The sequence below is a fragment of the Agaricus bisporus genome (genome assembly GCF_000300575.1).
Source record: "Agaricus bisporus var. bisporus H97 unplaced genomic scaffold AGABI2scaffold_8, whole genome shotgun sequence".
Taxonomy (NCBI): domain Eukaryota; kingdom Fungi; phylum Basidiomycota; class Agaricomycetes; order Agaricales; family Agaricaceae; genus Agaricus; species Agaricus bisporus.
The window spans coordinates 169,012-184,689 of record NW_006267371.1 but is presented as its reverse complement, the minus strand read 5'-3'; the positions used below and the strand labels follow the sequence as shown (position 1 = coordinate 184,689).

The 15,678-nt window shown below is 49.6% G+C and overlaps 5 protein-coding genes and 1 non-coding gene across 6 annotated transcripts; 5 read left to right on the top strand and 1 right to left on the bottom strand.

Moving 5' to 3' along the window:
- Positions 1-5,075: 5,075 nt before the first annotated feature.
- Positions 5,076-5,489, top strand: AGABI2DRAFT_45133 (hypothetical protein; the record flags this gene model as incomplete). Its single annotated transcript, XM_006463009.1, has 1 exon — positions 5,076-5,489. A coding segment is annotated over one exon (414 nt), but the record flags the coding sequence as incomplete, so codon positions are not given.
- A 185-nt stretch (positions 5,490-5,674) lies between these two features.
- AGABI2DRAFT_40404 (hypothetical protein) lies at positions 5,675-6,991 on the top strand (the record flags this gene model as incomplete). Its single annotated transcript, XM_006462945.1, has 1 exon — positions 5,675-6,991. A coding segment is annotated over one exon (1,317 nt), but the record flags the coding sequence as incomplete, so codon positions are not given.
- Positions 6,992-11,196: 4,205 nt separating this feature from the next.
- On the top strand, positions 11,197-11,787 carry AGABI2DRAFT_73396 (hypothetical protein; the record flags this gene model as incomplete). The annotated part of the gene is made up of 1 exon (XM_006463008.1): positions 11,197-11,787. A coding segment is annotated over one exon (591 nt), but the record flags the coding sequence as incomplete, so codon positions are not given.
- A 1,319-nt stretch (positions 11,788-13,106) lies between these two features.
- Positions 13,107-14,549, top strand: AGABI2DRAFT_144472 (hypothetical protein; the record flags this gene model as incomplete). Its single annotated transcript, XM_006463007.1, has 1 exon — positions 13,107-14,549. The coding sequence occupies one exon, from the start codon at positions 13,107-13,109 to the stop codon at positions 14,547-14,549; it is 1,443 nt and encodes a 480-aa protein (XP_006463070.1).
- Positions 14,550-14,554: 5 nt separating this feature from the next.
- Positions 14,555-14,627, bottom strand: AGABI2DRAFT_t80. The gene has a single exon. It is a non-coding gene; the product is annotated as a tRNA-Cys (tRNA).
- Positions 14,628-15,035: 408 nt separating this feature from the next.
- On the top strand, positions 15,036-15,455 carry AGABI2DRAFT_73617 (hypothetical protein; the record flags this gene model as incomplete). Its single annotated transcript, XM_006463006.1, has 1 exon — positions 15,036-15,455. The coding sequence occupies one exon, from the start codon at positions 15,036-15,038 to the stop codon at positions 15,453-15,455; it is 420 nt and encodes a 139-aa protein (XP_006463069.1).
- Between the last annotated feature and the right edge of the window lie 223 nt (positions 15,456-15,678).

Here is a 15,678-nt window from a genome sequence, read left to right as displayed (position 1 = left end):
GGCTCCCATAGGAGAAGTTCGAAACGCGCCTGTAATCCAGCGCGCTCCTTGGTTGTGTGTGAGACGGAGCATCTTGATGTTGGTTTTGAATGCTCTCGTTCCCAGTTTGTACCAACAGCGTAATCCAAAGGTCGCTATTGGTTGAATGCACGAAATATAGAGGAGGCGCTTTTGTTTAGGCGTCAATCCTCGATTGGAGTTCCCAAGCGACTTCATGCAACGAACTGCAGAAACCGACTTGGTGGAGTAAAATTTGACATGATCACGAAAGGTCAAATTGCGATCGAACATGATTCCAAGATACCTCCATACATCTTTAGGGTCTACTGGTTCTGGCTCTCCTGGCTCTGATATTCCACTCAGAGTATCCACTGTTGGTGCTTATTCCTCTCCCTCATCCTCTCCCTCATCATCTTTCTCACCATCTTCACCACTACAGCTTGATGCTGACTTTTTCTGGCTGGCTGATACTGGTGCTACATCCCACATGACTCCTCACCGCCATTGGTTCAAATCCTACTCCCCTCATCGTATCCCTATCCGCCTTGCTGATAACTCTACTGTCTATTCAGCTGGTGTAGGGTCTGTTGTCTTTCAACCAGTGGTGAATGGAAAAGAGACTAGAGCGGTCGAGTTTACAAGAGTCCTTCATGTTCCTGACCTCAGGAGTAATCTCTTATCATGTCTCTACCTTGCCCGACACAAGGGCTTCAATATCACTATCTCCGCTCAATCTATTGACTTCCAATGCAAAGGGATTTCGCTTTTCACGGCCACTATCCATTCCAACAACTCTGCTGAGCTTGACGGCTCAACTGTGACTTCTGAGCATTTCCTTCTTTGTCTCTTACCACCACCTTCCCCTTTGGGACATTGGTGTGGACGTGCACTTTAGTTGGAATACATATTGTTTCTAAGGGATAACGCTTGATAACTCGCGACCCCTCCAGTTTTCTCAAGTATGGATGATCACCGCGATCGCCCGTAACCCGCCCGCCCATTCCGCCCGTCGTCGCCGTTGGGCTCAGTTCGTAGTTCTACCTCCAAGCGTAGTACTCGCTCCAGAATCTCAGTAGCACTCAGTGCTGCTAAGACTTCTATCAAGTCTCTTGGGTCGCCCAAACCGAAGAGAAAGAACTTTATCACAGCCGGAATCAAAGAGTATGCCGCAAAGGAGAAGACACTCAGGGAACAAGCAGAACTAGAGATTGTCCCTACGTCACAGGAGAGTGAGAAGGAGCTTGAGGAACTCAAGGAAGAGAGACTTGCTTCGAGAAGGTACACAGAGGACTCGGATGAAGAGGAAGTTGAAGAGAGCAGTGATGAAGAAAACGACGATGCAAAGGCCGTTGTCGTACCCAGCCAGACTGACTCAAACCTTTGGGATCAGTTCTCGACTCCCCCAGCGGAACTCATGACGACTCCGCCACTCCCATCCCCCCTCGATGCGTCCCAGTCAACGTACGGGTTCCCTACTCCCTCCCCAGCACTCCTGGACCACCCCGCGTTGAAGGACGTGCGTACACCTCCCCGCACCCACGAGGTCCTGCCCGATTTGGACAAGACCCCAACTATGCCCCGGGTAATGAAAATTACCGAGGCCGAAGCTTACGCGCTCAAAGTCCGAGCGGCAAATGACTTGGACAGCCATATCATGACAGGTGTCAGCATGTCATCAAATCAATTCGAAGAGAATGTCATCAAATCAATTCGAAGAGAATGTCAACAAGTCTAAGGAGATTGTTGGCGAGATTGTAGATGAAGAGATACGGAGCTCGTCTCCCGATCTTCCGTCTGAGCCATGGACGTTTTCTGATGACCAAGTCAAGGGCTTCAGAGAAAACTTAAACGGGATCCTTAACAGCATGGCCCATATCACACCTAGGATGGCGACTAACCCGGACGCCATTGCCAAAGAACTGGCAATATTTGTGAGCAGAATTATCAACTCCGAGTGGGCCGAAGTCAACGTTGGACATATGTCCATTGCGTCAGCTATAAGGGAAGCGGCAACGTATCATACTCCTGTCAATATTCCCCCTCCCCCTCCGGCGAAGAACGTCACTTTCACGCCGACCCCCATCTCCACTCCTACAAACGCACCGACTCCTATGGAGGTCAACGCGTCCCCACCGAGAATCACGGCCTCCGCTAAAAGCAAGAAAAAGGCCTCCCCTCCTCCCCCTACTCCACAACATCCGGGCACCACCTCGCCGGTGTTCGCGTCTCCCATAAAGATCAGTGCGGTTCCCAAACCGCTCGTTCAACGATCAAGGACTGGCAAACAAGGTAAGCCAGTCACATCCTATATGCCCATTAAGCTGTCGGTGGTTACCAAGCCGACAGCGACTACATCAGGAAAAGGTAAAGTGACTTAAATTTGACTTATGCAAACTTATAAAAATCATAAGTCAGTATAAGTCATTTTTGCATAAGGCATGTCACTGTCTGAGGTTCTGACTTATGCAATACTTAAGTAAATCATAAGTGCATAAGTCACAATATGGTCATAAGATTCAAGATTATCATAAGTCATGAGGATTTATCTTAAGTTGCATAAGTAAGTACTTAAGACAGTAAGAAGATGTAAGAGAGTATAAGCTCAATCATAAGGAACATCATAATGCATAAGAAACAAAGAATTATATCTATATAGTAAATACAATACATCATGTATAATACAGACTTCCTAAAGAGGAAATAGACCCTGAAAAAAGCGGACAAGAGGGATATGACAGCAGCCAGGGGAGTAGAAATGGAAAATGGGGGGAAAATGATGAGAAATGTGATTCTAAAAGTAACAAATGAGTATGAGTAGATGAAGAGTCAAAAAGCACTCACCAAAGACTAGAGATCCCCCCAAGTATCTCCTCAAACATCCCCCCAAGTATCCCCTCAAATAAGCCTCCAAAATCCCCCCAAAAAAGCGTCCAAAATAGGCAAAAAAGCGTCCTAAACCAGCTTAGAATCAGCTAGGGGAGAGCTAGGAAGGTGAAGGGGATGTTACTTACCATATTACAGGCCTGGAGGGCAAGAAAGGGGGAGGGGGAGGATGGGGAGGGAAAGAATGATGGTGGTGATGAGGAAGGATCAACGTTGTGCTCGAAACAGAAGTTGAACATGTCACATGATGTCACATGACTGCTGGACTTGGGATTTTCGAGTCAAAGTTCCTCAAATCATAGGTAGGAGATATTTTCGGGTCATTTCTGCATGGATTTTAATGATCTAAAAGTGTATTCCTATAGTTTCGAGGTTGGGGAGTTCGAATATCTAATTAGATTCCTTGTTGGATGAAAGCCTATTGAGATATGGCACATTTAATATATGATAAACACAAGATTGCGCTATAGCTCCTCAAATATTGATCGGATAATAAATCTAAAACCGGATTCGAATTCCTGGACCTTGAAAGCATATACTTACACTCTTCAATCATCAAGATCGGCACAGTAACCAGTAGAAAACATGGCATTCTTGTTAAGTTTTTCTGTATCTCCATAACTGGTATGTTTTCCGACAAAAGCATACATATAAACTTATATTCTTTTAATATTTCTTGATTTGTCGTGATTTTTCCATAATTTTCCGGTTAGTAGAGCAGGCTCTACGACGAGTCTGTCTGCAGTTGACAATGACCCCCCCACCCCATGATGGAATCTTGATATCTCCATAACGGGTATGTTTTCTGACAAAAACATATATATAGACTCATGTTTTTTAAATATTCTAAGATTTGTCGTGATTTTTCCGGAATTTTATGAACAGTAGATCAAGACATACAGCATACTGTTCTTATAATGCTGTGATGCTTGCCTTGTTATCTGACTTATTCACTTATGAGAACCTGTTTGACTTGTCAATAAACTTATGAAACTTTGTCTGACTTGTGGTTCAACCTTTGGTCTGACTTATGAAATGTCCTGTGCTTATGCTTTCTTTGTATCCAACTTATGAATTTATGATAAACTTATGAACTAATGTGTGACTTATGTGTAAACTTCTTGTCTGGCTTATGAAAAATTATGAACTTATGCTATTTTGGAGACTTATGTGCCTTAAGTTGGTCTTTATAAGGCAAGCATAAGGCAACTTTTTCATAAGTTTGCATAAGTTGTGTGACTTTTTGCTGATGTAACGAGATGCTAGCGGGAGTTACGCCCCATATGCCCGAGTCCAGTTCCAGCCGGCAAGCTAAGGGCAGAGACGCTAGCGGGAGTAACGCCCCGTCGAACCCGCCTAAGAGCGGTAAAGGTGCCCCAGGTAAGTCAGGGGCATCTACCACAGCAGAACACGGAACTCGTTCTGGTCCTCCCCCTGTTCCCATGCACTCCAAACCGAATTCTCAATCCAGGAGCGCAGAGATGAAGAACAACGCGCGTGCGTTCGCTGCACGTGTTGTACCCAAATCCTATGCCCAGGCAGCTAAGCAGTCTGCGGCGCCTACCGCCCCCGCTCCCATTGTCATGGAAGAAACCATTCAATGGGCAAAAGCACTACGAGAACAGTGTCCTGAGATGACGATGCAGGATGCTTTGAAAGCAGTTGCTCCGGTGGTTAATACGCCACCTAGCTCAAATGAAGTTATTGTGCCAAAGTTGAAGAAGGCGCTCGCGGCTCAAAAAGCCGCCCAAGGAATAACTGGTGGACTCATTCGGAAGTCCGCTCAGTTCGCTTTTTCTCACATTGTTCAACCGGATCGCTTCGGAGACATGGGGAAAGTAGTCAATGCCATGAACAGGTATCTGGTTTTCCATAAATCACAGATGAGGGTCCAAAATGGTGGCTTATTTAAAAATGTTGTTCACTTTTATCTTAACTTAGTACCGTCTAAACAGGGGTTCATGTTGATAAGAGAGTCATTATACAAAGCGTTGGAGGTAGAGTTCCCTGAAGGGGACAGCGACCTTCCCAATGCTCCGCAGTCGGTTGCCCATTTGATTCTGAAGGGCTTCGATTATTATACCAGCCAGTTCAACAAACGCCCGGAGGATATCCTTACAGGTGATCAAGTGATAGAAGCTATGGGATCTGTAGATCAATTCCGTGGCTTGGAATGTGTCAGAAGGCCAGCCGTTGTCAGATCTCGAGGATCAAGAGACATGGCGGTCGCGTTTGTAGATGTTTGGGATTCGAAGACTGGGTCGCGTACGAAAGACTTAGTCAACAAAGTATATCATATTCGAGGGAAGCTTATTAAAGTAGAATACGCTAGACAGAGAGAGTTCGTTCCACAGTGTCAAAAGTGTTGGAAATGGAACCACGGAACATCCCGGTGTCGCCTCAGCCACCAGCTGTGCGCCCGATGCGGTCAACCCCACATGACCAAGAACCACACCTTGTTCGCTACATGTTGCGGAGCGGCAAGGAAGAAGGAGGACTGGACAGGAGAGTGCAAGCACGAGATAAAGTGCATCAACTGCAAAGGCAATCATACTGCTGACTCCACCAAGTGTACGTACAAGCGACACCAGAACAACATCTCGTGGCACGATCAAAGGCGTGCTATGGATATGGCAATTGAAAGGGAGAAGCGCGACAACAGGCGCCGAACCATTCACCAAGCTCGTCAACTCGACAATGAGCAAATTATCGAAATCCTGTCCTCTTCTGAATGAATAGTACAACAGAAGAAGACAATAATACTATTAGCAGACCCAAACAATCTGCATCACGCTCGTTACAATATTTAACAATTCTATCATTCAATGCGCGCAAGAGTTGGGAAACTACCTCTATCGTTTTGGACAAATGTGCCGGATATGTGGACATTATTATGTTCCAGGAGCCAGGGTGGAAGGGTGTGAGGAGGCAACCATCTACCAAGAACAAGGAGGGCGACGTGGCGTGCGGCCCTCCTTTACACAGTTGGTGGCGTCCTTTCACGGAAGCTTTTGACAACAGAGACGAATCCAGAGCAGCGAGGCGGGTGCTCACTTACATCAACAGACGACTGGATGTTTTCAAACCACAACTCCGGTCAGACATCCTCAAGCATCGTGACGCATCATTAGTCACTTTGCACATTCCTCAACCACGTAGGGGCATTCCCCACGAGTTCAACATCCTCAATGTCTATAATGATGGGGAAACACATGCGGCAGTGCATGAACTTAGACGGATCACGGAATCTTTGCCACGGATATCGTTGTGCGCAGGAGACTTCAACATCCAAGATCGAACATGGGACGAAGGAGCGGTCAATCAAATTAGACCCTCTTCTCCCTTCATGCGGCTTCAGGAACTGTTCACAGACCTGGAGATTCAATATGTGCAACCCGTTAACAGAGGAACACCAACGAGGATACCAGATGATGCCGAGTCACGAGCATCCGTCATAGACTTGGTTGCAGCATCAGCGGCCTTGATCAACCAGGAAGGATTCCACTACAAAGTGAAGGTGGATGACAGAGAGAGGTGGGGGTCGGATCACCGGCCTCTTCAGATAGAGGTGCCGATCTCGGGAAGCGAACCAGAGATGAGGTGTAAACGGAAGATTGAAGCGTGGTCAGAAGAGGAAGACGACTATGTGACACAGATATGCGGAGACTTAGGCAGAATGCTAGAAAACGTTTCTGAAACAGCGAAGGATTTGGAAGCGACTATGGGAAGAGTGTCTACTGCGTTCGAAAGAGCGTGGGAGGCGTATTCGGAAGAAAGGAAACCAAGCCGTCACGGAAAGAAGTGGTGGAATGAGGATTGTAAGAAGGCGTACCAGGAGATGGGAGAGAATGGTGAGCCTAGAAACAGAGAAATGCGTAACAAGATGAGGAGGACTTTGCGTGTAGCGAGGAGGCAATACTTTGATAAACAAATTCATAGTATGGCAAGTGACAGGAAGAGACCATGGGACTTGATGCCGTGGACCAGAGAGAGGAAGTTGCCGGCGGTGGAGGCGATCCTAGATAGTGAGGGGAATTTGTGCAACAATGAGGAGAAGTTGTTTGAAACCCTTCACAATACGTACAATGCAGCGGACAACAGGGAGGTAGATATGAGCAGCATGTATAGAGAGTTAGAAGAGTTTGAGGAGAGGGAATGGGTGAAGTTCTCTGTTCAAGAATTCCACAACGCGCTCAAGAATTGTGCCAAGAACACGGCACCTGGGCCAGACCACGTCTCTTGGAGATTGTGGAAGCGATTTGCGACAGATGACACAGTCTGCCAATCAAATCGCTCCTTGACCTCTTACCACTACCTTCCTCTTTTGGAAGTCTCAGTGAAAGTAGTCTAGTCGTAGCAATATACACAGTATCATGCCCGCTCAGCGCAAGAAACAGCCCGCACCGGCCCCTACGCCACACCCGTCCCGTCCCCCGTCTCAGGCGCCGTCACCGCCTGCCAATCCGACCACCGCTCGTCTCAACGTCAGAGACGGTGAGACTCTTCTCAATCCCCAGTACTCTATTACTGGGATGATGACTCTCGCCAACTGGTCGCTCGACTCGCAGGAGAACCGAGCTATCATGGACGCCGTCCGCAACCGGGGCATTGCCCCCACAGTCGCCATCGCCAACGCAGAGGCCTCTGCACTTGCCAAAGGTAAAGTCAAAGGGCCCTCTGGCCACTCTTCTGGGATAGGAGCAGCCCCTCCGGCTGTCAACACTCCACCCAGCGTTCCTCCTTCACGCATGCCGACACCTACGCCAGCCCCGCCCACTCGTTCCCCTTCCCCTCCTTGCGCACCGTCGCCTTCGGCTTTGGTGCTTTCCTCGAAGCGCCCCATCTTGCCAGGGTCTTCCTCTTCCGGTCCCTCTGTCGCTGCCATTTCGGTATGCGGTAGTGACGACTCCTCTATGGCAATCGAATACGAAGATGCCACAACCCCCCGTCCTGCCTCTCCTGAAGACGAGGAGCAATTGGACAGCAAAGAATCCGCCGAGGCTGTTGTTAATCTTATTAACAACGCTATCGAAATTTTTCAGGCGCTATCTTCCTCCACATGGAAGACACACATTATCGACGCCTTCCCTACCATCATGGACAACGATGTCAGTCGTATCCATTCAGCATTCACGGAGAAATCCCCACTCTCCGTCGTATATTTTCCCCAGCAGCTGTTGCGCCTGCCTCTGCAGTTGACGCACCTGCTACACGTGTAAATCCGCGGGACGCACAGCCACCCACTGAATCATCAAAGGCAAAGCCTCCGAAGAAGAAGGTCCGAGTTGAGCCGGCTCCACCTTCTGACGTCATTCCTCCGGCAACGGCCCCACTCATGGAAGTGGATGAGCCGGCCGCTCCACTCTCAGCGTCTGGGAAGGCGCCCAACAAACCTCTTCCCCCACCAAGTTCCAAGCGCGCGCCAGCCCCTGCTAGCGCACCCCCTGTTTCATTCCGCGCTCCATTGGCGCCTCGCAAGAGACGCCAAGGCAAGCACACTGCGCACGGCGCTTCGCGCCGTGCTATTATCCTGACACCGCCCGCAGACTCTCCGGTTACTGCGGCCTCATTCACTCCTGAGATTATTAATAGTCTCAATAAGCTCATCAAGAATGACATCAAGTCTGATGTCATTCTCACTCATGCCTCGGTAGAAGGCAACGGCATCTGTATTGCCGCCTCCCGTGTCCCCTCCCCCGCCGAAATCGTGTTCGTGCTCAAGCACGTTCGGCGGATCTTCCCGAGCCCGAACGTCCCCATCAGTCACTCCCCCATCACGTCGACTTTGTACCTGAAGATCGTCGACATTCCACACGTGCCCGCTTCCTCTAAGGAGTGGGCACTCAAGCAACACGAGGCGTTCACTAACGCCCTCAATAAATCCCCGGTCGGTGCTTCGCTGGCCAAACTCATCAAGCACAAGCCGCGCTTCATGCGCGCCTCCCCTCATTCCGACTCGTGCTGGGCATGGGTCGACATCCACGACACGGTGTCGGGCAGCAATGCTCACACATACATTTCTAAGTTTGTGTCCATTGGCGGCACGAACTGTCAGATCAAGGGCGCTCGCCCTCATTCCGGTTCCGTCCACTGTGCTCGCTGCCAGCGGTGGGGCCATCATTCAGATCAGTGCCGTGCCAAGTGCACGCGCTGTCCACTCTGCTCCGGCCCCCACACAGAGGCCAATCATCTCAAGTGTGTTGACGCTAAACGCGTCGACGTGCGTCAATGCGCAAATTGTACCGCGGCTAAACGCCCAGCGGACAAGCGCTCTCATTCCTCTACGGATGCTAAGGTTTGCCCGTTTTGGAAAAATAGGTTCGATCGTGCCTGGCTCAAACGCCAGTTCCCCGCGCGTTCGACTTAAGGTGTACAGTGAACCGTCGCCGGGTTGGGTCGGGGATTCTGATGGAGAACTGGGAAGGTTGCGTAGCGGTATAGGAGGGAGATTGGTAGTGGTGAGGAACAATTTCTCTGAGGATTTAAAGTGACTTCGGGTCCGCCTCAATGTTTCATTTTCATATTTGATATGTCTGACTCCGCTGAGGGACTGCGAGTGCCCTAGCGTTCCGGTATTATATAGGGTGTATTGGCTGACTGTTTGGTTTTATCCCGGGTCCCCTTATGTATGTACCAATATTTCGATTCGTTTTTGTTTTTTGTTTCTTTTCTCTCTCTCGATAGCGCTTGACCTCGTCGCGCTGGATACGTTTGCGTAGAATACTGTAGTTTGGGGCCTCTGTAAACTGGCAAGTGTAGTAAGCCGCGGGAACGTGTCATGACACCCGACGTATGAGTAGTATTGAAATATACTATATTGATTACAAAAAAAAAAAAAAAAAAAAAAACACAGTCTGCCAATTCGTCACGAAGATAGCTAATGCCTGTTTTGATACTGGGTATTGGCCTCAACACTTCAAGCAGTCCATTTCGGTGATCATTCCGAAGCTGGGCAAACCGTCATACGACAAGGCCAAATCGTTCAGGCCTATCGTCTTACTCAACACGATGGGGAAACTCATTGAAAAAATGATCGCGCGGAGGCTTCAGTTTGAGAGCATCCGCTCCTTGAACCACAACCACTACCTTCCTGTTTTGGAAGCCTTGGTGGAAGTACCTTGAGTAGCGAATATTATCATCCTGAATGCCTCCCAAGCCTAAGCGTCCTAAGGCTAAGTCTGATGCGGTGGTCCCCTCGTGGGCCGACCATGTCAATCTCGACGAGCTGAACGATAATCAGCGTCAATTCCTCTTCGCCAACTCAGGATCAGCTCCGGCCATCCTGGCTACTCTTCAACACAAGGGGTCTATCACCTCTTGGAACCCTCCTCGTGGTGGCCCACTGGACATTCGTCCATTCGGCCCGGATTCTATCATCCCCGCGCCCAACACTGATTGGGATGCCGATGGGGGTGAACTCTTTGACCTCCCCGGAAGTAGTCTGGACCCTGCGCAGACCACTTCTACTCTTGGTAAACAGCCCCAGCCACCCTCTCCTGCCCCCTCCACCTCGCTTGCAGCTGGCACTCCGCCGGCTAAGGCAGGTGATGATCAAGACATGCGCTCACCCGAGTCACCCACCCCCGCAAGCGCCCCCTTTTGGGGCGTTTACTTCAGGAATCTAGAGAACGCACTGGCCACTCTGGACCCCACACACCACCAGTCGGCGCGGTACCTCGGTACTATGCTCACTGGGTTGCAGAAGATAGTGCGCGATGAGCGCTATCTCTCCCTTCAGGTTGACGGCGGCTTCACCGTTGCCGACCTCATTGATGCCCTGCCACACAGGTCTAGTGTGGTCCAGCCCCCCCACCCTCCTCGTGTTCCGGAGACCGGTCCTCGACCTACCTCCAAACCCCCTCCTAAGAAGGTCAAGTTTAACCCGCCTTCTCCCCTTGCCAAGAAGGTGAGTGCTCCAGCTTCGGCTGATAGTGCACCGCCTATTCTTTCCCAACGACCGCCTCCGGCTCAGGCCCCGGCCGTTTCCGTCCGCACCCCGCATGCCAAGACTCCTGTCCGACGCAAGCAGGGCAAACACAGAGTCCACGGCCCGTCTCGCCGAGGCATTATCATCTCCCCCCCGAGGAATGTTCGTCTTGGGCTCACAAGTTCAAGGTTGAATTTATCAACAAACTCAACAACCTCCTACTCACTGATCTGAAGGTCGACGACCTTCTTATCGAACATGCTGCTGAACACGGGATATCCACCTTCCTCGCCACCACCTGTGTCCCCACTCCCGCTGAGTGCGCGTTCGTGCTTAAACACGTGCGTGCACACTTTGTCATTGAAGGGAAAGATAACGCCGGTCCGATCACCCTATCCACTCCCACGTCCACTTCTTATCTCAAGATCGTGGACATTCCTATCACCGATCATAAATCGAAGGATTGGCTCAAAGCCACGGACGCCGCTCTCTCTGAAGCGATGCTCGCATCTCCGGTCGGATCCTCGCTAGCCGACATCATCAAACATGTTCGCCTCATGCGAACCTCCCCTCATTCAGATTCATGCATAGCGTGGGTCAACATCTCCGACACCGTCTCGGGAACTTCTGCTAAGAAGTTCATTGGGAAGTTTATTTCTGTGGCACGCAAGAACTGCAAGATCCTCGGCGCTCGCCCCCACTCCGGTTCCGTCCTGTGCACTCGGTGTTACAGGTGGGGCTACCACTCATCTCAGTGCCGCCGCCTCGGTGTGTGCTGCCCTCTATGCGGAGGCCCTCATCGCGAGGACTCTCACTCTCTCATGGTGCCCAACGACAAAGTTGCACACCGACACTGCGTGAACTGTACCGCTTCCAAGCGGGAAAAGCGCAGCCACTCCGCTACAGATAAGGCTTGTCCTTTCTGGAAGCATCGGTTCGATTGGGAATGGCTTCGCAAACAATTCCCAGCAAAGTGACAGCGTGTGTATTAACGTGCATTATTGTTAGTAGATGTTTCTTTCTATCTTTACACTCTCTCTTCTTTCTACGGCGGGTCGTTACCTCGGCCTTTCTTACGGACCGTTATGTAGTCCTTCTTCTTTGATATTTCCTTTTCAAGTCTCTCTGTTAAACCCTGTTGCCAGCGTTTGACCTTGTCATGCGTCAGGGGGGGGGGTCACCTATGTAGTCGTAGCTGGCAGGTGTACGTAAAGCCGGGGGAACGCGTCATGGCACCCCACGTATGAGTAGTATTGAAATATATTACATTGATTACAAAAAAAAAAAAAAAAAAAAAAAAAAGCTTCAGTTTGAGAGTATTGAAGCCGGTGTCATTCATCCTTGTCAAACAGGAGGTATACTCCAAAGATCGGTTGAGGATGCAGCAGTCGCATTAACACATCATGTTCGTACGGCGTGGGCAAAGAAAAAGGTGACTTCAGTTTTGGCTTTTGATGTAGCACAATTCTTTCCTTCTTTAAATCATAACGTTCTTTCAAAAATTTTCAAACATTTTGGATTTTCGGCTAGTGTAGTTTCTTTTTTCTCTAATTATTTAATAGGAAGAAAAACGCAATATTCCATAGACAATATTACTTCTCCTCTATTCGATAGTAATGTAGGAGTTGGACAAGGTAGCGCACTGTCGTCTATACTCTCTGCTTTGTATATAGCGCCATGTTTTCATTTACTGGACAAATGGGTCAAAGACGAGGAGGACCATATTCATTTTCCTTTAATATCTTTTCTTTCTTTTGTAGACGATGGACTTCTTGTTGCTATGGGGGATTGTAGAATGGACACTCACGATACTCTAAAAGAGGCGTATGCCCAAATGACTTCCATTTTCAAGGACTTCGGACTTGTTATGGAACATACAAAGACGGAATTATTCAATTTTGCGGACTCCACCCGTAACAAGAACTCGCCAAACCCCAGCATCAACTTGGGTGTGGCTCCATTTACCCGCGAATCTCCATGCGTCCCTAAAGATGTGTGGAGGTATCTTGGAATCATGTTTGATCGCAATTTGACCTCCCGCGACCACGTTAAATTCTATTCCACCAAGTCGGTTTCTGCAGTGCGCTGTATGAAGTCACTTGGAAACTCCAATCGAGGATTGACGCCTAAACAAAAGCGACTCCTCTACATTTCGTGCATTCAACCAATAGCAACCTTTGGACTATGCTGTTGGTATAAACCGGGAACGAGAGCATTCAAAACCAATATTAAAATGCTCCGTCTCACACACAACCAAGGGGCGCGCTGGATTACAGGCGCGTTCAGAACTTCTCCCATGGGAGCCATGTCGGCCGTGGCTGGTCTCATGCCTCTCCACCTCCAACTCAAGAAGCTGTTTGAGAGATCGGTCATCCGCATCAACACGCTTCACCCGCACCATCCCGTTCTTTCACTATTAGAGCGGCGAAAAGCCAAAGGATCTACCCTACATCCCAACGCCTTGGAACGCAAGTCCAAGACGATCCGCAAAGTCATCAAGTCTCCATTAGACTCGGTGATAGATAATCCTTCCTCAGAGATCTTCGACCCCCTCTCTGAACATATCAAACCTGGACATCGACTTGTGGACCGACATCCAGACAAAGTCAAATTCGTTCTCATGCCAAAGAATCGCAAAGACAGAGATGAATACCACAGCAAAATGAACCTTACTCCCGTAACGGAACCGCACGCCTTGCATCTATTCACAGCAGGCGTCAAACACAAGTTCGACCCGAGCGTGCCCGTGCCGCATCAAACTCACTCGCATATCGCGCTTGTCACAATCTTCAAAGGACAAGCCATCACATCTAAAACGAGGGCCGCCGGAAGGTGCGTCAACGATGAAACAATTGTCGGATGGTCAACATTTCTGGCATTAATCAAAGCGCATAAGAAGCTTCAAAAGGGATGGCCTATTTCCAAGGTTGTCCTTTACACTACGTCCCAGTTGATCGTCAAAAATCTGATGTCAACCAATTCCAAACCGCTCGGATCTCAGCTTTCCATTGCTGTATCCCTAGCCTTCGACGCGATCGCCACAGACTTCCCAGAGGTCGATATTGAAGTGCGAGGCTTTAACAAATCGTGGGCCACGGCTCCGGGTACCTATACAGAGGACTCGGGAATGTTACAGCCGTTGGCTCAAAGAGCATACTATTCAGCGGAGACCGCAAGGACGTTTACAGAGCGCTCTCTTTCATTTCCTCAATCTGCCTCATATCATTACACAAGGCAGAAAACAACGCGAGATGCCATTTACTTATGGCAAACCGGTTTCCATCAAGGAGTCTGCACGCCGAGCGAGTCGCCACCACACATGCCGTCTTCGGATGGTATAGGAACGCGCTTCGGACTTATAGTCCGCTCGCAAGGACTCAACGTGCCGCCACCACACATGCTCTCTTCAGGGAGTATAGGAACACGCTCAGGACTCGGGAACGCAATTAGCGAGCCACCACCACACATGCCGTCTTCGGATGGTATAGGAACGCACTCAGGACCTTCGGTCCGCTCGCAGGTTCAAAGTTCATCTTATCATATCAAGTCTTGTTTCAAGGGTAACAGCTGGTATGACATTACTGACAAAGAAGGCAGTGAAGTACTTCCGAGTCATCTCCAAGGCGGCCCATGGTTTCAGACGTACCAAGGAGTCAAGGCTGCCAACAATTCACCACTCTTCGCTCGTCTCATGCGAGTCATGTGCAATCACGCACCGATAGGGGAATTGTCAAGATAGAAAAGTGACCACACCAGGGTTTGAACCTGGGACCATCCCAATTGCACTAGGAAGCTCTAACCACTGAGCTATATGATCTTGGTATATAGTAGCTAAGATGTTATATGTATAAATCTTAGGCCTAGAGGTGGAACCCATGACTGAGGGCCTGCTGCAGGGGCTGAGGCACAGTACAGATTATGTGAGAGCACAGAGCTCCAAACTGTCAGGTGACTTGTCCTGTCATCACCTAACAGGAATACAGAGTGAGGTTCTTCCCAAACGAACCTTACAAGTCATGTCAATGCGATCTTCGGTCACCAGAGACGCGTCAACACTTACTAATGGTCTGTCCTCTGTTCGTGAGGCAGATCAACCACTACGATCTTGAAGGCATCACTACGATTAGAGGCCTTATCCTCTGCCACAGACGCCGCTCTCTCTGAAGCGATGCTCGCATCTCCGGTCGGATCCTCGCTAGCCAACATCATCAAACACGTTCGCCTCATGCGAACCTCCCCTCACTCAGATTCATGCATAGCGTGGGTCGACATCTCCGACACCGTCTCGGGAACTTCTGCTAAGAAGTTCATTGGGAAGTTTATTTCTGTGGCACGCAAAAACTGCAAGATCCTCGGCGCTCGCCCCCACTCCGGTTCCGTCCTGTGCACTCGGTGTTACAGGTGGGGCCACCACTCATCTCAGTGCCGCTGCCTCGGTGTGCGCTGCCCTCTATGCGGAGGCCCTCATCGCGAGGACTCTCACTCTCTCATGGTGCCCGACGACAAAGTTGCACACCGACACTGCGTGAACTGTACCGCTTCCAAGCGGGAAAAGCGCAGCCACTCTGCTACAGATAAGGCTTGTCCTTTCTGGAAGCATCAGTTCGATCGGGAATGGCTTCGCAAGCAATTCCCAGCCAAGTGACAGTGTGGGCATTAACGTGCGCTATTGTTAGTAGGTGTTTCATTCTATTTTTACACTCTCTCTTCTTTCTACGGCGGGTCGTTACCTCGGCCTTTCTTACGGACCGTTATGTAGTCCTTCTTCTTTGTTATTTCTTTTCCAAGTCTCTCTGTTAAACCCTGTTGCCAGCGTTTGACCTTGTCACGCGTCAGGGGGGGGTCACCTTTGTAGTCATAGCTGGCAG